The 25,309-nt window shown below is 42.9% G+C and overlaps 2 protein-coding genes and 1 long non-coding RNA gene across 6 annotated transcripts in view; 2 read left to right on the top strand and 1 right to left on the bottom strand.

Moving 5' to 3' along the window:
• The window catches only part of NCOA1 (nuclear receptor coactivator 1), a 299,593-nt gene extending 294,457 nt beyond the window's left edge, over positions 1–5,136 (top strand). For 3 of the 4 annotated variants that reach the window (XM_040348120.1, XM_040348117.1, XM_040348118.1), the window contains one exon: positions 3,359–5,136. In XM_040348120.1, coding sequence (XP_040204054.1) covers positions 3,359–3,529 — 171 coding nt within the window. In that variant the 3' untranslated portion in view covers positions 3,530–5,136. The remainder of the gene's footprint in view (positions 1–3,358) is intronic. The other variant, XM_040348119.1, reaches the window with a different exon arrangement.
• Positions 5,137–9,208: 4,072 nt separating this feature from the next.
• On the top strand, positions 9,209–11,467 carry LOC120936030. Its single transcript, XR_005748579.1, has 2 exons — positions 9,209–9,338; positions 9,485–11,467. It is a non-coding gene; the product is annotated as an uncharacterized LOC120936030 (long non-coding RNA).
• Positions 11,468–21,229: 9,762 nt separating this feature from the next.
• Positions 21,230–25,078, bottom strand: PTRHD1 (peptidyl-tRNA hydrolase domain containing 1). The gene is made up of 2 exons (XM_040348116.1): positions 24,821–25,078; positions 21,230–21,720 (listed from the first exon to the last, which is right to left on the bottom strand). Exons 1-2 carry the CDS (start codon positions 25,004–25,006, stop codon positions 21,550–21,552), a joined length of 357 nt encoding a protein of 118 aa, XP_040204050.1. The 5' UTR covers positions 25,007–25,078; the 3' UTR covers positions 21,230–21,549.
• Between the last annotated feature and the right edge of the window lie 231 nt (positions 25,079–25,309).

Below are 25,309 nucleotides of genomic sequence, written 5' to 3'. Positions count from 1 at the left end.
AGCATTGTGGCCAGGAAACTTGAGTTTCAAGAAGAAGAAGAGATCAACAATTATACCCTCCATATATTTCTTTATTGGAGAAAATAAAGGTTCAGTCTTGTACAATAACTTATAAAGGATGGGTCATCAGTCTTGTACAAAAACTTAGGAAGCATGGGTCCCCAGTCTACATAATTACTTAGGAAGGAAGAGCCTATAGTGTTGTCGTCTTGTACAATAACTTAGTAAGGCTAGATCACCAGTCTTGCATGATAACTTAGGAAGGATGGGTGATCCATCTTGTATAGGGTTGAGCGAACCCGAACTGTAAAGTTCGGGTTCGGTACGGACTTTGTGTTTTTCCCGGACCCGAACCCGAATAATTGAAAAAAGTTTGGGTCCGGGATCGGAGTTCGGGAAAAAAAAAATGCGCGGAGGTCCCCGCAAATTCAATAACCAGACCCTTTAGGTCTGGTATGAATATTAAGGGGAACCCCGCCGTCAATTTAAAAAAAAAATGACGTGCGGTTCCCCCTAAATATCCATAACCAGACCCGTTATCCGAGCACGTTGACCTGGCCGGCCGCAGAAAAGAGGGGGGACAGAGTGCGGCCCCCCCCCTCTCCTGAACCATACCAGGCCACATGCCCTCAACATGGAGAGGATGTCCCCATGTTGATGGGGACAAGGGTCTCATCCCCACAACCCTTGCCCGGTGGTTGTAGGGGTATGTGGGCGGGAGGTTTATCAGAATCTGGAAGACCCCTTTAACAAAGGGGACCCCCAGATCCTGACCCCCCCCTGTGTGAAATGGTAATGGGGTACACTGTACCCCTTCCATTTCACAAAGGAAGTGTAAAGTATTGTAAAAAAAAAAACACACTGACACCATAGAATAAAGTCCTTTATTAAAAAAAAAAAAAAAACCTCCAGCGGTGATAAATCCACTCGTTCCCGGCTTCCTGCATTGTCCTGATCCTGACGGCTGCGGGTGATCTCCAGCGATGAGAAGATCCTGCGTCGGGTGATCTCCGCTCCAGCGCTGAGAAGATCCATCCATCCAGCGCAGCAGCATCCCCGACCTCCTCATCGCCGGACACAGCCCAGCGGAATGACGCGCTGGAGCTGTGACATTACTTATATAGAGGAGGCAGGGCCACTCTTCACGTGACCCCGCCCCCTCTGACGTACCCTCTGCTACGTCACTGGGTAAGCCCATGGTCTTTCCTGGAAGAGGAACCCGAACCCGAACTTTTTTTTTTAAAGTTCGGGTTCGGACCCGAACCCGAACATCCAGGTGTCCGCTCAACTCTAATATTGTACAATAACTTAGGAAGGATGGGCCACCAGTCTTCTTGTAAAATACTGTAACTTAGTAAGGATGGGTCACTATTCTTGTAAAATAACTGTGTGAGGATTGGGTCATCGGTCTTATACGATAAGTTGGAGATGATGGGTCACCAATCTTGTACAATAACTTAGTAAGATATCTTAGGAAGATTGGGTCACCAGATTAATTTTTTATAAAGGATGGGTCACTAGTCGTCTTGTACAATAACTAAGTAAGGCTGTATCAGCGGTTTTGCACGATAACTTTGGTAGGATGGGTACACTAATTAAATGTAATAATTAAATTTTATAAAATAATTTAATACAACATCTTGTACAATAATTTAGTAGGGATGAGTCACTAGTCTTGTACAATATATTACTAAGAATGAGTCACTAGTCTTTTACAATAATTAGGAAGAATGGGTCACCAGTCTTCTTGTCCAATAGCTTAGTTTGGATGGGTCACTAGTCTTGTACCATAACTTAGGAAGAATGGGTCACCAGTCTTCTTGTTTAATAGCTTAGTATGGATGGATCACTAGTCTTCTTATCCAATAACTTAGTATGGATGGGTCACTAGTCTTGTACCATAACTTAGGAAGAATTGGTCACCAGTCTTCTTGTTTAATAGCTTAGTATGGATGGATCACTAGTCTTCTTGTCCAATAACTTAGTATGGATGGGTCACTAGTCTTGTACCATAACTTAGGAAGGATGGCTCACCAGACTTCTTGTCCAATAGCTTAGTCTTGTAAAATAACTTAGGGATGATGGATCACCAGCCCTGTACAATCACTTAAGAAAGCTGGTTGACCAGGACCATGATGGGTGGAGGCATGCTAGACTTTACTAATGAGATGAAACAAATGGCCACTGCCCTCACCTATAATCGGCCTTGGCAGCAAGGAGCACATGGAAGGGTAACACATGCAAAACAAAACAAAAGAAATTCCCAGCTCAACTTTCTGACCAGCCTCCTGTCTAATACCCCGTACACAAGAGCGGAAATTTAGTCGGAAAAACCTTGGATGTTTTTTCCGACGGAATTCCACTGGAGTTTGGCTTGCATACACACGGTCACACTAAAGTTCTCTGAACTTTAGACTGTCAAGAACGTACAACACTACGACGAGGCAAAAAAATGAAGTTCAATGCTTCCAAGCATGCGTCAAATTGTTTCTGAGCATGCGTTGGAATTTTGTGCGTCAGAGTTGCTACAGACTATTGGAATTTCCGATCAGAATTTTTTCCGTCTGAAAATTTGAGAACCAGCTCTGAATCTTTTACTGGCGGAAATTCTGACAGCAAAAGTCCGATGGAGCATACACACTGTCAGAATTTCCGAACAAAAGCTCACATCTGACTTTTTCTGGGGGAATTTCAGACCGTGTGTAAGCGGCATTACAGTATGCGTTTAAAAACAGGGGTTTCGTTTGTACACATTTGCAAATACATGCGTAACACACTGGACACCTTTGCTGCCATTATATGCTGGGGGTCCAGTGTGCCCCTGTGCTTTCAAGGGGGGGGGGGGTTCCCTCCAGGCTCCCCTGCCTATCCATTTTAATGCATGTGCTTCCACTGTGGAGGCTCTCAAAATGTATTTGCAAATTTGTGCAATCTAAACCCCTGTTTTTAATGCATACTGTTGGAGAGGGCAATTCAGTTGCTTTGCAGGCTGGTTGGTAGGTTCAGCCGGGAATTTCTTTGGTTTTGTTTTCCTGAAGTGATGCATTTTCAGAGATTGCCTAAAGGTAGACAGAGTAGATGACTGGACAGGTTGGGGTAAGGAGTTCAAAAGGATAGGAGAGTTTCTGGAGAAGACCTGGGGGTGAGCATGGGAGGCGATAACAAGGAAGCAAGAGAGCAGGTTGTTTTTTGGGGGGGGGAGTGGAGTTGGCATTTTGGGTGATACTTTGAGACTTCATTGGTGATGTAGCTTGGAACAGAGTTGTTGATGGTTTTGTATGTTAATATTGTATTCAAATGTTGTTCTTTGGGTGAGAGGAAGCCAGTTCTCTTAATCTAAACCTTTGTTTCCCACCAGCAGGTCCAGCAAGTACAAGTGTTTGCCGATGTCCAGTGTACAGTGAACCTCGTGGGTGGGGACCCATACATGAACCAACAAGGATCCATGGCCTCTCAGAAGACCACACCTGGGCCCACCACCCCCCAGGCTCAACAGAAGAGCCTCTTGCAACAACTGCTCACTGAATGACAGTTTTGATCAGACCTTGTTAAAGCAAGGGAGATGCAACCCGTAACACAGACAAGCTATAGAAATATATATATGCAACATATATATGTTCTATATTTTTGCAGAGATCTTTGATATCTCAAACTGCAGCCATCCTTCTTTTTTTTGGGGGTCGGAAAAACTGCCAGGCAAAGACGCTTTTGCGAAGTGTAAAATAAAACGAGGAGAGCGGAGGAAAATCTGTTTTGCCACAGTTTTTTTTTTTTCTATCCCCATTAGCCCCCTTGCCCTCTTTTGAAGAGCGCTTGATCAGCATTGGACGTTTGGAGAGAGCTGCAGGGCTGGACAATCGGACCGACGGTCCCCTTTCGAGCCAAATGACAGATGATACTTATTTTTGTAAACAGTCGCTGTGATGACACTGAAAGGAAAAAAAACAGGCGTTTTTGCGCGCCTGGAGAGAATGTCGCAGAATGTCAGTTTCAGCTGGTTCTGTCACTGATGTGGAACCCGAAAAGGAGAGGAGAGTGAAGGGTTCTGGGTAACTTACGGGTGGCGGGGATTGTGGGGGAGGAACGAGAGAAAGAGAGAGAGAAGTATATATACTATACCGAGGTAAAGCGCATCGTTGTTGCAGCTGAAGTGCATTTGTAGAGCTACTACTGGCTTGTATGTACAATCATGTCTTTTCTAAGTGAGAGGCCTGCTTTGCGCACCTTTTTAGGGCCTGTTTTTTAAGCCCTCTTTGCTGCTGGAGCAGCAAATGTGGCAGCCCGCTATCTTTTTCCTGAGGTTTGACAAAATTTCTTGAAACCACACAAAATTTTGCAAAATTATGAAGTTAAAAATCGAAAGTGAATTTTTTTTTGCTTTTCTTGCCATCAGTTGTATTCAGGAGGTCAGTGAGATTGACCAAGGACAGCCTCAAAAGTGCTGTAAAACCCCCTATTCACCTCCTTGTTATATATGCTATTACTCAGATAATGAACAGACAAGTAACCTGTGTAACAACGATCTTTGCCGCATTACCTCTGCAAAGTCAACTACAGCAAGGCGGAGGTTAGGCCAAAGCCTACGGTGAGAATATGACTGTGAAACCTACACAGCATCTCTTCTTTAATGGGGAATGACCATCTTTCGTAACCTACATCATGCCTTTCATCCATCTTTTCCTCATATCTTTGGTTTGTTTCGTTCTGTTTCGGTGTTCAGTCGAAAGGAGGGGGAAAAAATGTAAAATGGTAAGGGATGCTTGTGGTCTTTTCTGGTTTTGGAGTGTCTGAGAATAAGTCCTGACCTGATTCCAAGGCATGTTTACTGTTTGAGGAATCACATAATAATTCACAGCTAAAATGGCAACCAAAAAAAATACATATTGATGTCTTGGTTAAGAGCAATCTGTCAAAATGGGAGCTGCAGTTGCCTGGTGACTCAATAGAGAAATGAGGTGGTGGAGCGTTGAACCCTGGTACATGTTGGTGTCCCAGTTGGGTAGTGGGTAGCTCTGTAGGGCACAAGGGCCAATGTTAGGCCTTCAGGATTTGTAGAAGGTATAGAGCAGTGATGGCAAACCTTGGCACCCCTAGATGTTTTGGAACTACATTTCCCATGATGCTCAACTACAATGCAGAGTGGATAAGCATCATGGGAAATTTAGTTCCAAAACATCTGGGGTGCCAAGGTTTGCCATCACTGGTAAAGAGTGTAATGCCACATACAAACGATTGGAAATCCCGACGAGAAAAGTTTGATGTGAGCTTTTGTTCGGAAATTCCGACCGTGTGTAGGCTCCATCTGAATTTCCGACAACAAAAATTTGAGAGCTGGTTCTCAATTTTACTGACAAGAAAAGTTGTTGTCGGAAATTCTGATCGTCTGTATGCAATTCCGAAGCACAAAAAAACATGCATGCTCTGAATCAATTTGACGCATGCTCGTAATCATTAAAGTTCATTTTTCTCGGCTGGTTGTAGTGTTGTACATCACTGCGTTCTTGACGTTTAGAATTTTGTCTGACCGTGTTTATGCAACACAAATTTGAGCCAAAATTCCATCGGAAAAAATCCACGGTTTTCTTGTTGGAATTTCCAATCATGTGTACGCGGCATTAGGCTATATTTGTAGCCCAGCTAAATGTTATTGGTCACAGTAAGGCCCCTTTCACAGAGGGCAGACTCTGCTACAATCAGCAGGGGATCTGTCCGCTGATCTCCTGTTGATCAGAGTAGAGCGGGTAGATGACAGGTTCGTGTCTGCTCAGTTTATGCAGAGCGGACATGGACTGAGCCCGCTCTATGGGAGGCCGGGTGCAAATGGACTCCGCTGTCCGTTTACACCCTACTGCCATCCAATCTGATCCACCTAGACAGAAATGGACGGATCCCCCTACCTCAGATTTGAGGCAGCTACCCGTCCATACTGCTAAATGGAGGGTCCAATCGGGTCAACCTGAAAGACTGACAAGGGGACCTAATCGGACCCTTCTTGTGAAAGGAGCCTAAGAGCCGACATGTTTTATGATGGTCCAAGAGGTCCCTCATTAAGGGCTTTGTAGTTTGTTGTAGCTTTGATGAAGTAGGGTCCCTTTGAACCCCTTGAAACACATTCTATCACCCAGTACTGAGACCAATAATTTTTATCTGGATTGCAAAAAATACCATTTCTGCAAACACCCAGGACCCAGAACTGGTTCATTGCATAATGATTTTGGCTCAGTAACCTAATATGTAGTTTGTAAAAAAAAGAAATGGCAGCATATCCAGGAATTCCGATTGCCTTTTATTGTTCAAAGTGATAACACCAAATACACCAACACGAGGTCACGTAGACGCGTTTCACACATACATCTTGTGCTTAATCATTAATGATAATGATTAAGCACACGATGTATGTGTGAAACGCATCTAAGCGACCTCTTGTTGGTGTCATCACTTTGAACAATAAAAGGCAATCGGAATTCCTGGATGTGCTGCCATTTCTTTTCTTACAAGTCTGCCACGGAGGCGGGCCAGGGCTGGCACTCTATGAGACATTCCACCTCAGGTTCTCATTATACACCTGGAGCAGCAGCTCTTTTTCTTTGTAACCTAAGATGAAGGAATTAAGCCCCATAGCTTGAACCTTCAAAAACCAGTCAGCTATAGCAACCCTTCCATTTTGGAGTACGAAGGCTGTCTTGCCTATGCTCAATCCTTCCATCTACCTAAGAGGACAAAATAGGAAGATATCATTGTTTCTCGTTCAGGAACAGATTTCTCTTTTTGACTAAAGCCAGCCATAAATGGAGTGATTTCCTTTCCTGCAACCATGGGATCAACTTGGGTATATTCAGCCTGGCCATACATGGTTCGAATCTAGGTCAGTGCCTGCTGAACGGGTCGAAATTCAAACCGTCTATGGCTGACTTAAAGATGAATATCTGAAAACAACGGCCCAGAATTGAGCATGCCTTGTCTTCATCGGTTTATTTCTGGCCCTTCATTCTCATTCAAAGAAAGTGTTTTGCCCTCTTCCATAGTAAGACCTAGGCTCCCTTCATGCCATCTTTGAGACTTCTTTGCTTTTGTATAATAAAGTTATCGCTCCAAAACCAACAGAGATCCACTTAAATCTCATTCGACCACTCTGAGGAGGGAAGGCTATTGTAGAAAAGAAGGTTCAGTTCACATGTGTATCAATATCTTGATGTATTTATGGTCATATATACCCACCAGGAAGCAGGGTCGGATTCAAGTCCCATGGTGTCTTATATCCAGGCCTAACCGTGACTCAACCGGTGCTGTGACGGCACCAAACTTTGAGGGCTCCTCAATGCTTCATTAGTGCTAAAGGGCCTGTCTGCGCACCGGAACTGGGGTATTTTTAATGCATTACCGCCATGGTAGGCATCCAGAGATTAGCCATACCTGGAAATGATACTCCGGATGGACTCTTAGAGGGTGACTTTCTTCATCTGGTCAAGACTTGACTGAAGAGAACCAAAGCTTTGTAGCAAATGACATTATGGAAGCGTAGACACTTTGGATTGTATTTTTTTTTTTTTTTTTCAAGTTGTAAAGGTTTTACTGTGATTTTCACCTTGACATATTTAGAAGACAAAAGGGGGGTTAGGTGTGACTGGCGCCAAGTTGTCTACAAGGAGATCACAACCACTGCAAGTCACACTTAACTCTCCATCGCTATAATCTCTTTGGACTGCTGTAGGAATAAAAAAAATACAAGAATAGGAATAGACTATTCACACTTTAAAATCTACAATACCCCCCTTTATAACTGAAAAAAAAAATGATTGACGCTCTTCCTTTGCTGTATAACGTGTACAGTAAAGTGAGGGGTCTACTACGAAGCAAATGGAGCCTCGTCCAAAAAAAAAAAAGGCCATCAAGACCTTCCAAGGTCACCTTCTTCTAGAAAATCCGGCCCTGGTGTGCTTCTGATGTAATATGTAACAGAGTGGTTTGTATTATAAAATCCTGCAAATGGCTATCAGTTTGTGTAGCCTAAGACGAGTAATTGCTTTAACCTGCTGCTAGGACATTTTATACCCTCCAGACTCGCCATTACTAAGTCCATAACAATGTAATCTATACTCAGGATATTCCTACTGCCTGTACCCCATAGTGGTACCATGCATCAGGAATCTGTATAAATGTTTTTTTTTTTTTTTTCTTTCTGTCTTAAGAACAGGGCCTTTATTTTCTTTCTTTTTTTTCATTTTTGTACATGGAAGGAAATCTTTATCTACACCAGTATTTTTTTTCTTTTTTTTTTATTAGTTAGATGTCGGGGAAAGTATAAAGGAATTGTATTGTACTTTTTGTAAGCATTGTTTTTACTCTGTGTTTTTGGAGGTCACAGGCACTGCCTTTTATTTCTTATTATTTTTTTATTTTTTTAATTCTAAACGTCTACGCGTTTAATCAAAATTAATTACAATTAATTGTCAATTAAATTTTTTTTTTTATTATTATTCTAAACTCGTTACAGAAATATGACATTGTTTTCAAGTAATAAATTGCTGTAATGAATAATGAATTAGAAAAGCAAGTTTTTGGACTTCATTTTAAACTCACACTATAGATTTGCATGAATTGGCTCACATGGGCAAAGAAGGGTCTGGTTAGGTTTCTGGTGTTAGAAACTGCAAACTGCACCTATTAATTTCTTTTTTTTTTCACACGTTCTCTAACTTGAATTAAAAAAATAAATACAGTTGAAGAGTTTGTATTTCTATTCAATTTTAAATTTGTATTAAAATAATATAGTTGAAGCATTTACTCATACTTAAAGCGGGAGTTCACCCGAAAAAAAATGTTAACCTTAGATTGATGCTCATTTTGTCAAGGGGAATCGGGTGTTTTTTTAAAATCGAAGCAGTACTTACCGTTTTAGAGATGCATCTTCTCCGCCGCTTCCGGGTATGGGTCTTCGGGACTGGGGGTTCCTACTTGATTGACAGGCTTCCGACAGGCTTCCGACGGTCGCATCTATCGCGTCACGAGTAGCCGAAAGAAGCCGAACGTCGGGTCGGCACTATGCGGCGCCTGCGCACCGACGTTCGGCTACTTTCGGAAAATCGTGACGCGATAGATGCGACCGTCGGAAGCCTGTCAATCAAGTAGGAACGCCCAGTCCCGCAGCCCATCCCCGGAAGCGGCGGAGAAGATGCATCTCTAAAACGGTAAGTACGGCTTTGATTTTAAAAAATCTACCCGAATCCCCTTGACAAAATGAGCCTCAATCTAATGTTAAAAATTAACATTTCCGGGTGAACCTCAACTTTAAGAGTTTTAGGAACTCTTCTGCTTCGACATTAAATAAAAAATTAGAGGTTTTGAGGAACCACACAACCGTGACTCATTATGACCAGCTATAATTGGCCTTTTTTTTTAATGATTTTAATTTACAGAAATATGTAGAAAAGCACTAAACTGCTGAGGAACGTTACCTGCTTCGACATTAAAATAAAAATTTGAGGTTTTGAGGAACCACACAACCGTGACTCATTATGACCAGCTATAATTGGCCTTTTTTTTTAATGATTTTAATCAAGAAATCAAGAAAATAAATATGTCATTATTTTTAAATACAAAATATTTTATTTTCTCTAATAAATAATGAATTAGAAAAGCACTAAAGTACTAAAGAGCTTAGGAACTCTTCTGCTTCGACATTAAAATAAAAATGAAAGGTTTTGAGGAACCACACAACCGTGACTCATTATGACCAGATACAAATTTTTAAAACTTTTTTTAAAAATGATTTTAGTTTACAGAAATATATGATTATTTAAAAAAAATATATATTTGATTTGCTCTAATAAATAATGAATTAGAAAAGCACTAAAGTTCTAAAGATTTTAGTAACATTTCTGCTTCAACATTAAAATAAAAAAGAAAGTTTTGAGAAACCAAACAATCATGTAAATGTCAATTAAAAAAAAAAAAAAATGTTTTAAAAATAATTTTAATTTACGGAAACAAGTCATTATTTTTAAATAGAAAATATCAGATCAACTCAGATTTAAATAATTATTAAACCAAGTTTTAGGACTTAATAAAAGATGTCATTTAAAAAACACTTCAAGCACATATTGTTTAAAAAAAAGATTATTTTTAAAACCACAAGTACATTTTTAGAATAATTAACAATGATGTGTTTGGTTTGTGTGTATATATATATATATATATACTCTACAAAAGGCAGTGCCTCTGACTTCTTTTAAAAGTAAGTGACTTTGTTATATTTGCTGCTGCAGATTTGCTGTATATAAAGCTACAGATACAACTTTTTAATTTTTCTCCCTTCTCACACGGTGGGCGCCTTTTTACTTTATCCAAAACCTGACTTCTAGAACTTGTAAAAAATAACCAGCATGTCAACACACTTCTTCTTCTTCTTTTTTTTTTATTTAAATCCCTGCAAAGGGCCTTGTTTCTAAGTCCTACTACTAAATGATAATTAAAAAAAAAATTCAAATAAAAAAAATTGTAAAAGAAACAAACAAACCACAAAGGCCCATATCTTTTAGCATTTCGGTAAATTGCTATATACAATTTATTATTACATTTTGGATCAAGATTCCTTAGCCAGCTGCTTTTTTTGTAATGTAAAAAAAAAAGTATGACAATAAGTTTTATATTGTGATTCTTTCTTAAGAAAAATGAAAAAAAAAACTGATACATCGGGATTTTTCATATTTTCCCCAACCTAATGAAAAAAAAAAAAAAAAGAAAGTGAAACTGTTTTCTGCTAAATAAAAGATTTGTTCCCCTAAAAAAAAAAATGTTTTATATTTTGTTTGAGATAACTGCTGGCTTATTGTAATGGATGAAATAATTTATTGTAAAAAACAAAAAAAGCTAACTGATCTTGCTTTTAATTTCTTAAGGAAAACTGCATAGCAAAAAAATAAAAATAAAATTCAGTTTTTGCTTCTATTTTCTCTACTTAGACTTTGTAGGAGTTAAGGAAAGAATGTACTGTAAGATGGAATTTAAAATTGAATACTTTCCAACGAGCTGTTTGGCGATTTAACGAATCCTTTTTTTTTAAGGTTTGCTCTGGAGAATAAAATACAAAAATATATTTTAAGGAACAGTCACTTCTTTAGAAAATTAAAAACAAAACAAAAAAAAAAACAAAAAACACAAAAAATAAAAAATGTAACAATGCATTAAACAAAAGAGACGAGAATGTAAGGTGCCCTATGATAATCATCTGAATTCAGATGCCTGTGGCGTGTCGCTAAAGAAAAAAAACTTTAATTTAGTTTGGTGACCCCTTTTTTCCCAGCCGGGCGGACCTGCGTCAAATTTGGAGATGTATAAGACGCGGGTTCTCCTGGCGGGGGAAGTGGGGCATGGGGCTGCAAAAATACTGCTTTGTGCTGTTATAATATTGGCTTGTTCAATGTTTAATTATTCTGTTATTGTAAATAAAGTCATTTAAAATTCTGAATTTTTGTTTTTGTCTTTTTTCAATCAAAAGTCTCACACCTCTTTTCATCTGAAAAAATCCTGTAACTAATTTTCATTTGGAAATGCCTTCAGATTGCTTTCTGCACTCCCACTCCAGTGCTCTGTGCTGGCATAGTTGAGTAATAGCCACACCCCTCACTGCAAGTGTTCCAGAGGAAGAGAGGGGGCGTGTCTGACCAGGTCACATAGACTGCAGAGTGCACTGGGCAGCACAGTATATTTGGCATCATGGAAGTGGGTCATGGAAGTATGTTAAATCTCAAGGCATCCCAGTTCAAAATGAGGACACCCTTCACATCAGAGCCCCAGCCCCCTTCCTTTTGCAAGGGAGTCCTCAGCCCCCCCTCCTTTCACATGAGTCCTTAGTGACCCTTCTGTCCTTAGTCCCCTCCCCCTTCACATAACAGTTCCTAGCCCCCTCTTTTTACATCAGAGTCCTTGGCCCCTCCTCCTCTACTTTACACAAGAGTCCTTTTTTTTTTTAAAGGTACATTTTTATTTTGAAATTTTTGTACATACAAAACAGACAATACAACAAACACACATCCTAGGCGAACATCGCCCGGTACATCATTTTACAAAACTTTGGTAGCTGGTACATATTGAGCATTTTCATAAAAACACACAGAGAAAGGTGGGAGAAAAACAACAGAATCGTTCATTTACTCACTTAGTTCTATTCAACGGGCAGAGGTATCAGTCATCAGTCAAAGTTCAAGGAGCAGGAGGTATGGTGCTCTCGGAATCAACCCAAGAGCCCCAGACCTTCAAGAATTTTTTTGGACACCCTCTGGCCTCATATGTCATTTTATACAGCGGTATAGCACGATTGATGGTGGTGAGCCAAAAGGTAATGGTAGGTAAGGATGGAGACTTCCAGTGGAAGGTTATAGACTTCTTAGCATAGAACAGTACTATCCGCAGGAAGGTTTGCATATTCTTAGATATAGTCTCGTCATCAATGTGGCCCAGTAAACACCTCAGAGGATTACATATATCAGAGTCCTCAGCCCCCCTCTCCCTTCACGTAAGAGTCCTCGATCGATCCCTCTTCCTTTTACATCAGTCGTTAGTCCCCCCTCCGTTCATTTCACATAGAAGTCCTTATTCCCTCCTTTTTCCTATAAGAGACCTCAGTACCCCCATTCTTTCACATCACAGAGTCCTTATCCCCCCTCCTTAGTCCCACCTTTCACAGAAGAGTTCTCAGCTCCACCTCCTTTCGTATGAGAGTCCTTAGTCCGCCCTTCTTCCTATAAGAGACCTCAGTTCTCCCCTCCTTTTACATTAGAGTCCTCAGCCCCTTCTCCCTTCACATAAGAGTCCTCGATCAATCCCCCTTCTTTTCACATTAGAGTCCTTAGTCTCCCCTTGTTTCTATTTCATATAGGAGTCCTTAGTCATTGTCCCCTTTCACATAAGAGTTCTCAGTCCCCCATCCTTTCACATCAGGGTCCTTCAACACCCCCTCCCCCACAAGAGACCCCAGCCCCCCTCCTTTTACATCAGATTCTTTAGTCCCCTCTACTTCCATTTCACATAAGAGTTCTGAGCTCCACCTCCTTTCATATGAGAGTCCTTAGTCCCTCATTCTTTCATTGTACATAGGAGTTCTTAGTCCCCCCTCCTTCCCATAAGAAACCTCAGCCTCAGTCCCCCTTCTTTTATATCAGAGTCTTTCAACATTCCCCACACTCCTTCCCATAAGAGACCTCAGCCCCCCTCCTTTTACATCAGTCTTTAGTCCCAACTTTTTTCATTTCACATAAGTGTCCTCAGCCCCCACTCCCTGCACATGAGAGTACTCAGTCCCCCCTCCTTTCACATGAGAGTTCCTAGTCCCCACTTCCTCCATTTCATATAGGAGTCTTTAGTCCCCCCCATGCCCCCCTCCTTTCACATAAGAATTCTCAGTTGCCCCCCTGCTTTCACATCAGAGTACCTCACGCCCTCCACCTTCCCATAAGAGACCCCAGTACCCTCTCCTTGTACATCAGAGTCTTTAGTCCCCCTTTCCTCCATTTCACATAAGAGTCCTTAGTACCCACTTTAACATCAGAGTCATTCACCCCTTCTCCTTTCACATCAGCGTCCTCGTTCCCCGCCTCCACCTTTTCACATAAGCGTCCTCAGCTCTCCGTTTCACATCCCAATTCCCCACTTTTCACATCAGAGTCTTCAGTCTACCCCACTGTCAGGAACAATGAATCAGACAAAGACAGAAAATGCAGTACATAAATCACACCTTTTAATATAATGGTAATAAAATTGTACAAATGGTAAACATAGTCAAAACATAGCCATGGTATGGTAGCCAAAGCGGGTAGTCAGAACAAGCCAGTAAATCGGGAAGCCAGAGATCAGCGTAGTCAGAGGCAGCAGACAGAATCGTCATTCAGGCAAGTCTTCAACAGGAACACAGCAGAGAGTCTCTAGATATGTTTGACCAAAGGCATCGAAGGAATAAACCAGGCAGTTTAAATAGCTAGAAGGGTCTGACTGATGGGCAGGAAATCACCAGGTGAGCCACTGTGGAACGATGGGTGCTGGCAATTAACCAACACCTGAGAAACCTGAGCACTGAGAAGGGAGGGCTGAGCCCAGCCCTGACACCCTCTTCATATAAGACCTCAGTCCCCACCCTTTCATATAAGAGTCCTACTTTCCAGTCTTCCACAGCCTGTCGGTGATGGCTGGGCAGTGGGTGAGAGACAAAGCAGGTCAAGAAGGCCAATGTCTGTCCCCTTCTGGATGCTAGGGCTGCCCTGAATGCTGCCTACCCATGACAGACCCAGTTGGCACCGTAGGGCGTTGCAGTGACCCCATTATGAATTGCTGCTCAGAAGGAGAAATCTGTGTAAAAAAAATTATAAAAGAAAGATAAAATAGATTTGAGCATGTTTGAGGTTAGTGTTGGAATCCAAGGCAGTGTGTTTTAGGTAGGATAAAAAAAGTTTCATATTTAGTGTGAGTTTTGTGTAAGATAAAAAAAGTCTAATTCTTGGTTTATCTATAAAATCCTTCTATTTGAGTACATCACAGAACACAACACAACCATAACAACAGGGTTATGCTGCCACCTTCAGGTGATCAGACACTGGCTATAAAAAGGACAGGAAGTCCCCTCACAAGCATAACTCCTCCCCATTAGGCCAGTCTGTTTTTTTGCAGAAAACCATGAACCACAAAAGGAAGATGGGAGAGCGATCTGTGTCCCGTGATGTACTTGTCAGAAACCATGAATCAGACCGAGACAGAAGTACAGTTAAATCACACTTGTTTAATAATAAAAGTAAATAGAACAAACATAGTCAAAACATAGCCAAAGTTCGGTAACCGGAACGGATAGTCAGACAAGCCAGGAAGTCAGGGATCAGCGTAGTGGAACAGCAAGCAGGATCTGGAACCAGAAGGGACGTCAGCCAAGCAAGTCTTTAACAGGAATGCAGGAGACTCTGTGATGTTGACCAGGCGAAGGCAGAGAAGATCTGGGCTGGACGGCTTAAGTAAGCAGGACTGCCGAGTAGGATATCATCAATAGGGAAGTAACTGTGAAGAGATAGGAGCTGGCAATTAACTGTTAGCTGAGTGGCCAGTTCAGAGAAGGTAGGGCTGAGCCTAGCCCTGATAATACTCCAGTTAAAAAAAAAATCAGTTGTTTTTTTGGTACATCTCGAGTCACAGAGCATTTTTATATTCATCCCAGAGCAATGAATTGAGGGGAGAGTACATGCTACCAACCACCAACCCCAAATAAGCAAGAACCTCACACAGCTGCCTGCAAAACACACCAAAACACATCCACTTGCTAAAACCGAGTAAAGGTATAAACCGAAGACCAGGTAGCAGCTTTACAACCTGAGCTAATTAAGCCTGAGCATGAATAGATCAGGAGGCACCAACACTCCTAGAAGAACAATGTGGAATCTCACCCTTTTAGATAAAATACATAGCCAGATCCATGGAGAAATGGTATATTAAAGAAGTTGCATGACCTCCTCTTGGGCCTTCAGGAAACACAAAAAGGAAATCCAATTACCGAATAGCAGCAGCTGAGTTCAGGTAACTCCTGATGGCACCAACCACATCCAAAGTGTGAAGAGCCCCGTCCTCCACCGCCTCAGGCTTAGGACAAAGGGACGCTACTACAATCTCCTTTTTCACTACTGACCCCAAGAGCTGCACAATTCTGGCCAGAATGATTTTAACTTGAAAAGAACTGCCAGAAAAAGCTTTGGGCCCGGATTCAGATACATTGGAGTATCTATCGGCGGGCGTAACGTATCTCAGATACGTTACGCCGCCGTAAATTAGGGCGCAAGTTCCGTATTCAGAAAGAACTTGCGCCCTATGTTACGGCGGCGTAACGTATGCGGTTTGGCGTAAGCCCGCCTAATTCAAATCTGGATGATGTGGGCGTGTTTTATTTAAATTTCATGTGACCCCGCGTATTTGACTTTTTTTTACGAACGTTCGTGAAAGAATCCCAGTGCGCATGCTCGAAATTATGCCGCAAATCGTCAATGCTTTAGACGTGAACGTAACTTACATCCAGCCCTATTCGCAAACGACTTACGCAAACAACGTAAATTTTTCAAAATGTGACGCGGGAACGACGGCCATACTTAACATAGGATACCCCTCATATAGCAGGGGTAACTTTACGCCGGAAAAAGCAGAACGTAAACGATGTAAAAAAATGCACCGGACGGACGTACGTTTATGAATCGGCGTATCTACCTAATTAGCATATTCCTTGCGTAAATCTATGGAAGCGCCACCTAGCGGCCAGCGTAAATATGCAGCCTAAAATACGACGGTGTAAGACACTTACGCCGGTCGGATTTTAGGGAAATCTATGCGGAACTGATTCTATGAATCAGGCGCATTGATACGACCCTGCAACTCAAGAGTTACGACGGCGTATCCGGAGATACGCCGTCGTAACTTGTCTCTGAATCCGGGCCACGGTGTTTAAGTGGTTAATAGTTCCTCATTTAGGCACACTGGGGCGTTTTTCATGCGGTACAGCGCTAAAAATAGCGCTGCTATACCGCATGAAAAATCATGCCCTGCAGTGTTCAATGTGAAAGCCCGAAGGCTTTCACATTAAAGCGGTGCGCTAGCAGGAGCGCACCAAAAGTCCTGCTAGCCGCATCTTTACCGCGGTATAGGAGCGGTGTGTTCACCGCTCCTATACCGCGCCTTCCCATTGAAATCAATGGGAAAGCGCGGCAACGCGGGCGGTATTAACCCTTTTTCGGCCACTAGCGGGGGTTAAAACCTCACCGCCAGCGCCCGAATATCGGGGTAAATACGACGGTATAGCCGCGCTACAAATATCGCGGCTATACAGTCACCGCGGCTCCACGCTGCAATGTGAAAGCAGCCTTACATACAGAAGTCTATTCCTTTGATGTAATAGTCAAATTGATACAATGTTTACACTTAACATTTCACTGACAGAATGTTTTCAAAAATTGGCAGACTGCCCAGACTTTGACTTTTGGCTGAGAGCAGAGAGAAAATTCTTTGCATACCAAAGATTGTGAAACGCTTTGTCAAGATCGCAACGGGAAAAAAATTGCGATAACGATTCATCCTGCAGCTCTACTGACCCCTGAACTCTGCATCACTACTGACCTCTAAACTTTGCGTCACTTACTACTGACCCCTGAACTCTTATTGTAGCGGCGTGCAGGAAGGCCCAACGTATGATGTTGCACACAGGCGCCCACTGCTATCAGCAAACGCCTCTTCAGGAGTGGCTCCTTACAGGAAAGAGCAGCCAAGTCCCAAACCTTGCGAGCCAAAGTAATGACAACCGGAAAAATAACCTAAAGGACTATCCTGGATGGGTTCAAATGGAGATTTCTGCAATACAGAGAGTACCAGGTGGAGGTCTCACGGTGTCATCGGAGTCTTAACCAGTGGAACAATACATGGAATGCTTTGCACAAAAGCCCACACTAAAGATCGGTCTCTGAAAAAGAACCGGCAAGGACAGAATTTGACCCTTGGCCGCACTCAAGGCCAGTATTAGCAATTATTTAGTTGCGGTTTTAGACTATGTATTAATAAAAAAGCTATGTTATCTCAACAATATGGGATAGAGGAATGCAATGGTAAAGTCTGCAGCCTCTAGTGGCCTACTTTTATGCTTGCTGTACCATATTTTGAGTATCATAATATGCACAAGGATCTTCATATTCGCCCCCTGGTGGTTATCTTGTATGTTGCCGCTGATCTGCCGATATGGTTCCGGCTATCGTGAAAGTTCCTGCGCAGGCGCAATCTGATCTGCCGATATGGTTTTCGGCTAACGAGAAAGTTCCTTTAAGGACAGCGCAGGCGCAAACTTGCCGACGGAAATCTCCGAACCTCGGCCGGCATCCAGGGCGACGTGGATTTCGAGGAAAGTGGCCAGTCGGCCTCACTTCGCTCGAACGGGCTCGCTCCGCCTCCTGGCTCTTTTTTTTTAACATCCTCCAATCCACGGGGATGTTAAAGAATGAGCCTGGATGCCGGGCGAGGTTCGGAGATTTCCGTCGGCAAGTTTGCGCCTGCGCAGTGCTTGAAGGAACTTTCCCGTTAGGGGAACCTTAAGGAGAAGTCACCGCCTCTGATGAACAACTGCTGAGCTCAGCCACAAACTCTTTTTTTCTGGGTCCTCTCCATGTGGCTGAGGTCTTATCTCAGGTGTTGTTCATCAGAGGATGCAACATACAAGATGACCACTAGGGGGCGAATGTGCAAATCCTTATGTGCGATAATATAAATAAAGGTACAGCAAACATAAAAAAAAAGTGAATACCACATGCAAAATTACAATTTAGATGGGGGGGGGGGGGGGTCTTCAAACGATGGCCTGTGGGCAACATCTGGCCCTCTACAGAACATTACCGGGTCCACAGGTGTATCCTCGATGTACACAGATTGAGGATTAAGGTCAGCAGAGGCTGCCTATGGTGCTTCAACCCACCCCAGAATGGGGAACCTGATGTAAGGGGGAGGGGGAGGGGGGGGCTCTTACAGGGATTCTGATGTTAAGGTGACTCTAATGTAAAATTGGACTGTAATGGGGACCCTGACGTAAGAGAAGACTGTAATAGGAATACGGAAGTAAGGGAGAACTCTGATGTAAAGAGGACTCTATTGAGGGGCCCGGGTCTACGGGGAACTCTAATGGTACCCCGATGTGGACTCTGATGTAGAAGACTCTAATGAGGACCAAAATCTACTCCAGATACCCAAAGCCAGATACAAGTCCAAAGGAGAACGTAGATTTGCAGTCCAAGGACCTCGACTGTGGAACGCTCTACCAACCAGCATCCGATTGGAGGTAAACCACCTGGCCTTCAGAAGAAAAATTAAAACCCATCTCTTCTGAGGGCAAAAAAGTTTACTTAGTGAATGGATACTAAGCGCCCAGAGGCGATTCAGTTCGCATGTGTTGCGCTATATAAGTTTCTCACTCACTTAACGTAAGGTTGGATTGTAATGGGGACCCCAGTGTAAGGAGGGACTCTAATGTACGCTAAGGGGTAGATTCACGTAGAATGGCGTAACTTTGTGCGGGCGTAACGTATCCTATTCACCAGTATCATTTTTTATTATTGCTACTCATGATTAGTAGCCAGACTATATTTTCCATTTTTTCCCATATATAAGGATTGGCTACACTTCCTCTGCACGTTATCCCACTCCCTATTCACAGCGCAGCACTACCCCTTTATTCTTCATTCGTATCCTATTTACGTTACGCATAACACACGCCCACCTCTTCACAATTTGAATTAGGCGGGCTTACGCCGGCCTATTTACGCTACGCCGCCGCAACTTTTTTTGAGAATACGCCACTTGCCTGTAAAAGTTGCGGCGGCGTAGCGTAAATAGGCCGGCTTAAGCCCGCCTAATTCAAATTGTGAAGAGGTGGGCGTGTGTTATGTAAATCAGGCTTGACCCCGACGTGATTGATGTTTTTTCCCGAACGGCGCATGCGCCGTCCGTGGAATATCCCAGTGTGCATTGCTCCTAAGTACGCCGCAAGGACGTCAATGGTTTCGACGTGAATGTAAATGACGTCCAGCCCCATTCACGGACGATTTACGCAAACGACGGCCATACTTAACATTGGTACGCCGCACTTACGCCACCATATAGCAGGGGTAACCATACGCCGGGAAAAGCCTAACGTAAACGGCGTAACTGTACTGCGTCGGCCGGGCGTACGTTCGTGAATTTGCGTATCACGCTGATTTACATATTTCGATGCGTAAATCAGCGTACACGCCCCTAGCGGCCAGCGTAAATATGCAGTTACGATCCGACGGCGTAAGAGACTTACGCCTGTCGGATCTAATAGATATCTATGCGTAACCTGATTCTAAGAATCAGGCGCATAGATACGACCGGCCGGACTCAGAGATACGACGGCGTGTCTGGAGATACGCCTTCGTATCTCCTCTGAGAATCTGGCCCTAAGATTTTATCCGGCTCTCGGATGTAAGAAGGTCTCTGATGGGGACTCTGATGCAAGGGGGAACTCTAATGTAAGAGTAGATTCTGATGTAAGAGTGAACTCTAATATAAGGGGCGAGTCTGATGGGGACTTGTGTATGGGGGGACTCTGAGGAGTCTCATGTAGGGAGGGACTCTAATGGAGACCCTGGTGTAAGGGGGCACTGTGATAGGGAGCCCAAGGTAAGTGGGGTGGGGGGGGCACTCTGACTAAGTGTAAAGGGGGAATCTGATAGGAACTCTCATGTATGGGGTGGGGGGGACGATAAGGTGTCTCATGTAAAGAGGGTCTCTGATGTAAGGTGGCACTGAGATAGGGACTCTGAGGTAAGTACGTGTGTTTGTGGGGGGGGGGGGGGGGGGACTCGGAAGTAAGAGTGAATTCTGATGTAAGCGTGGACTACAATGTAAAGGGAAGTCTGATGGGGACTCTCATGTATGGGGGGGACTCTCATTTAAGGGGACACTGTGATAGAGACGGACCCTGATGCAAGAGGGCACTGTGATAGGGAGCCCAAGGTAAGTGGGGCGGGGGCACTCTAATGTAAAGGGGAGTCTGATGGGGACTCTCATGTATGGGGGGACTCTCATTTAAGGGGACACTGTGATAGGGAGCCCAAGGTAAGGTGGGGGGCACTCTAATGTAAAGGGGAGTCTGATGGGGACTCTCATGCATGGGGGGACTCTCATTTAAGGGGACACTGTGATAGAGACGGACCCTGATGCAAGGGGGCACTGTGATAGGTAACCTAAGGTAAGTGGGGGACTCTGATGTAAAGGGGAGTATGATGGGGGATCAGGGCAGCCATCACAAATTTTGGGGCCCCTTACACAGCTTTAGGCAGGGCCCCCCTGAAGCAGAGAATCGGGGGGGGGGGGTAAAAAAAGTGTAATCTCTTCTCCCCTGATGCGAGATAATAAGCGGAGGGGGGGGGGGCCTGGGGACCATCGGGCCCCTTACAGGTGTAATGCAATAAATAAATAAAAAATGGGAGGGGGCCCCAGCCGGGCCTGTAAATGAAGTCTGCACAGAACTTGAATTTCAGACATTTCCATGTAGGCCACACCCCTAATTGGTCTGCCATAGCAGCCAGGGGTGGGCCTTATACTAGATCCCAAGGTATGGGGGCCCATTTGGTCATCAGGCTGGGGGGGGGGGGGGGGGTTATATATATATATAGTAGTGTATATCTTTATTATGGGGTCAGCACAAAAATAACGCTTTTTATTTCCACGTTTAGTTCAGCAGGTACAATTCTTCTCCTGCATATAACTGTATTTACTTTATTCAGCCAGCAGGTGGAGCTTTAGGCTCTTTTTTCCCCCCCATTTACAGAGCTGAAGGTCAGATTACACGTACAGCTGAACGAATTAAAAGTCTTCTTATGGATTTTTTATTTATTGTCCCAGGATAACCAAAACCTCACAATGACTTAGCTTAGAAAATATAAAATAAGAGTTGATTGTGGGGGAGGGGGGGTCCTTTAAGTCCAGAGGTGGAGCAGCCAATAAATATGTCGGTGAGGGGGCGGGGCAATCTGGTCACTTCAGCAGCTTGAACCTCTTGAGGTAGGGGTGGACCTCCTCCTTGCGGTACGGCCTCAGGGCGATGCAGGTGGGGATGTTCTCCGGCTGCTCCGTCCACAATTTGTGATCGATGTTCGCCTGCTTCAACGTCTCCGCCAATCCGGTGAGAGTCACCTCGTCCGGGACCTGAAACCACAACCGGCACCCAATCAGATCTGACCTCCGGGCTTACCATGCACAGTTGTTGGCCCTTTCCTCCCCCAGCCCGACGGTCACTGACCCGCCCCTTTTTAATTCATTGGCTTTCTGTTCTGTCAATCGGAGGCTAGGCATTACAAGTGGGCGTTGCCTACAGTGGTCTGTATGCAAAGGGAACGCCCACTTCTTCAAATATCTAAACGCTTTGATAAGTATCAGTTTGAAGAACTCCTCCCACTACTCACATCAGGGCTGAGGGATGAGTCTGGGGGTGCAGGCCCCTCCCACCAGCCATGATCTACCTGCATTTTTATCACTGTCAGTAAACATAGTGATCACTGTCAGAATATATTATAGTGATCACAGTCAGTACGTGTGTTGATCACTGTCAGTACATAACATAGTGATCACTGTCAGTACATAACATAGTGATCACTGTCAGAATATAACATAGTGATCACTGTCAGTACATAATATAGTGATCACTGTCAGTACATAATATAGTGATCACTGTCAGAATATAACATAGTGATCACTGTCAGTACATAACATAGTGATCACTGTCAGAATATAACATAGTGATCACTGTCAGTACATAACATAGTGATCACTGTCAGAATATAACATAGTGATCACTGTCAGTACATAACATAGTGATCACTGTCAGTACATAACATAGTGATCACTGTCAGTACATAACATAGTGATCACTGTCAGTACATAACATAGTGATCACTGTCAGAATATAATATAGTGATCACAGTCAGAATATAACATAGTGAGAATATAACATAGTGATCACAGTCAGAATATAACATAGTGATCACTGTCAGTACATAACATAGTGATCACTGTCAGTACATAACATAGACATAACATAGTGATCACTGTCAGTACGTAACATAGTGATCACTGTCAGTACGTAACATAGTGATCACTGTCAGTACGTAACATAGTGATCACTGTCAGTACGTAACATAGTGATCACTGTCAGTACGTAACATAGTGATCACTGTCAGTACATAACATAGTGATCACTGTCAGTACATAACATAGTGATCACTGTCAGTACATAACATAGTGATCACTGTCAGTACATAACAGTGATCACTGTCAGTACATAACATAGACATAACATAGTGATCACTGTCAGTACGTAACATAGTGATCACTGTCAGTACGTAACATAGTGATCACTGTCAGTACGTAACATAGTGATCACTGTCAGTACGTAACATAGTGATCACTGTCAGTACATAACATAGTGATCACTGTCAGTACATAACATAGTGATCACTGTCAGTACATAACATAGTGATCACTGTCAGTACATAACATAGTGATCACTGTCAGTACATAACATAGTGATCACTGTCAGTACATAACATAGACATAACATAGTGATCACTGTCAGTACGTAACATAGTGATCACTGTCAGTACGTAACATAGTGATCACTGTCAGTACGTAACATAGTGATCACTGTCAGTACGTAACATAGTGATCACTGTCAGTACGTAACATAGTGATCACTGTCAGTACGTAACATAGTGATCACTGTCAGTACGTAACATAGTGATCACTGTCAGTACGTAACATAGTGATCACTGTCAGTACATAACATAGTGATCACTGTCAGTACATAACATAGTGATCACTGTCAGTACATAACATAGTGATCACTGTCAGTACATAACATAGTGATCACTGTCAGTACATAACATAGTGATCACTGTCAGTACATAACATAGTGATCACTGTCAGAATATAACATAGTGATCACTGTCAGTACATAACATAGTGATCACTGTCAGTACATAACATAGTGATCACTGTCAGAATATAACATAGTGATCACTGTCAGAATATAACATAGTGATCACTGTCAGTACATAACATAGTGATCACTGTCAGTACATAACATAGTGATCACTGTCAGTACATAACATAGTGATCACTGTCAGTACATAACATAGTGATCACTGTCAGTACATAACATAGTGATCACTGTCAGTACATAACATAGTGATCACTGTCAGTACATAACATAGTGATCACTGTCAGTACATAACATAGACATAACATAGTGATCACTGTCAGTACGTAACATAGTGATCACTGTCAGTACGTAACATAGTGATCACTGTCAGTACGTAACATAGTGATCACTGTCAGTACGTAACATAGTGATCACTGTCAGTACATAACATAGTGATCACTGTCAGTACATAACATAGTGATCACTGTCAGTACATAACATAGTGATCACTGTCAGTACATAACATAGTGATCACTGTCAGAATATAATATAGTGATCACTGTCAGTACATAACATAGTGATCACTGTCAGTACATAACATAGTGATCACTGTCAGTACATAACATAGTGATCACTGTCAGTACATAACATAGTGATCACTGTCAGTACATAACATAGTGATCACTGTCAGTAAACAACATAGTGATCACTGTCAGTAAATAACATAGTGATCATTGTCAGTACATAACATAGTGATCACTGTCAGTACATAACATAGTGATCACTGTCAGAATATAACATAGTGATCACTGTCAGAATATAACATAGTGATCACTGTCAGTACATAACATAGTGATCACTGTCAGAATATAACATAGTGATCACTGTCAGTAAATAACATAGTGATCACTGTCAGTACGTAACATAGTGATCATTGTCAGTACGTAACATAGTGATCACTGTCAGTACGTAACATAGTGATCACTGTCAGTACATAACATAGTGATCACTGTCAGTACATAACATAGTGATCACTGTCAGAATATAACATAGTGATCACTGTCAGAATATAACATAGTGATCACTGTCAGAATATAACATAGGGATCACTGTCAGTACATAACATAGTGATCACTGTCAGTACATAACATAGTGATCACTGTCAGTACATAACATAGTGATCACTGTCAGAATATAACATAGGGATCACTGTCAGTACATAACATAGTGATCACTGTCAGTACATAACATAGTGATCACTGTCAGAATATAACATAGTGATCACTGTCAGTACATAACATAGTGATCACTGTCAGTGTGGCCCCTCACCTCCAGCACCACCTTGTGCATGGTGTCCAGCCCCTGTAGGTACTCCCGGGTCTGGGGGTGATCATAGTGCAGGTGAATGGCGGCGGTGGCAGCATGACAGGCCTGAGCCACCAGGGCCCCCAGGGGCCACCCGAGTCCGGCCTGCAGATCCTTCCGGAGCACCACATACTGCACTATGCCAGCCATCCCCCCGGCTACTGACTGTCACTGTCCGCTCTGTCTGTGCTAATAAAGTTCATTCATACAACACACACGTGGCTTCGCCTCTGAATCTTCTAACCACGCCTGGTGGATATAGGATGAAATGCAGCGATTGGTTCATTCAGGAAACCAGGCGCCAATTACCGCCGAAGGGACGCCCTTACTGTACATAGTCCACGCCCTTAAACTTTTACACTACTTCTATTCGCTGACTCATCTGTGTGACAACCAATCACAGCTGACTCCAGATAAACTTTATTGACAGTATTAAACATACAAAGCCTAGAA

This window comes from Rana temporaria, chromosome 4 (genome assembly GCF_905171775.1).
Source record: "Rana temporaria chromosome 4, aRanTem1.1, whole genome shotgun sequence".
Classification (NCBI taxonomy): Eukaryota; Metazoa; Chordata; class Amphibia; order Anura; family Ranidae; genus Rana; species Rana temporaria.
This window is presented reverse-complemented; position numbering and strand designations above follow the sequence as displayed.

Bases quoted from the DNA above. Each gene is read 5' to 3' on its own strand.
- PTRHD1 (XM_040348116.1), bottom strand. From the start codon at position 25,006: ATGGCTGGCATAGTGCAGTATGTGGTGCTCCGGAAGGATCTGCAGGCC. The intron at 21,721-24,820 runs GTGAGGGGCCAC...TTGTGGTTTCAG, and splicing joins TGCACAAGGTGGTGCTGGAG to GTCCCGGACGAGGTGACTCT.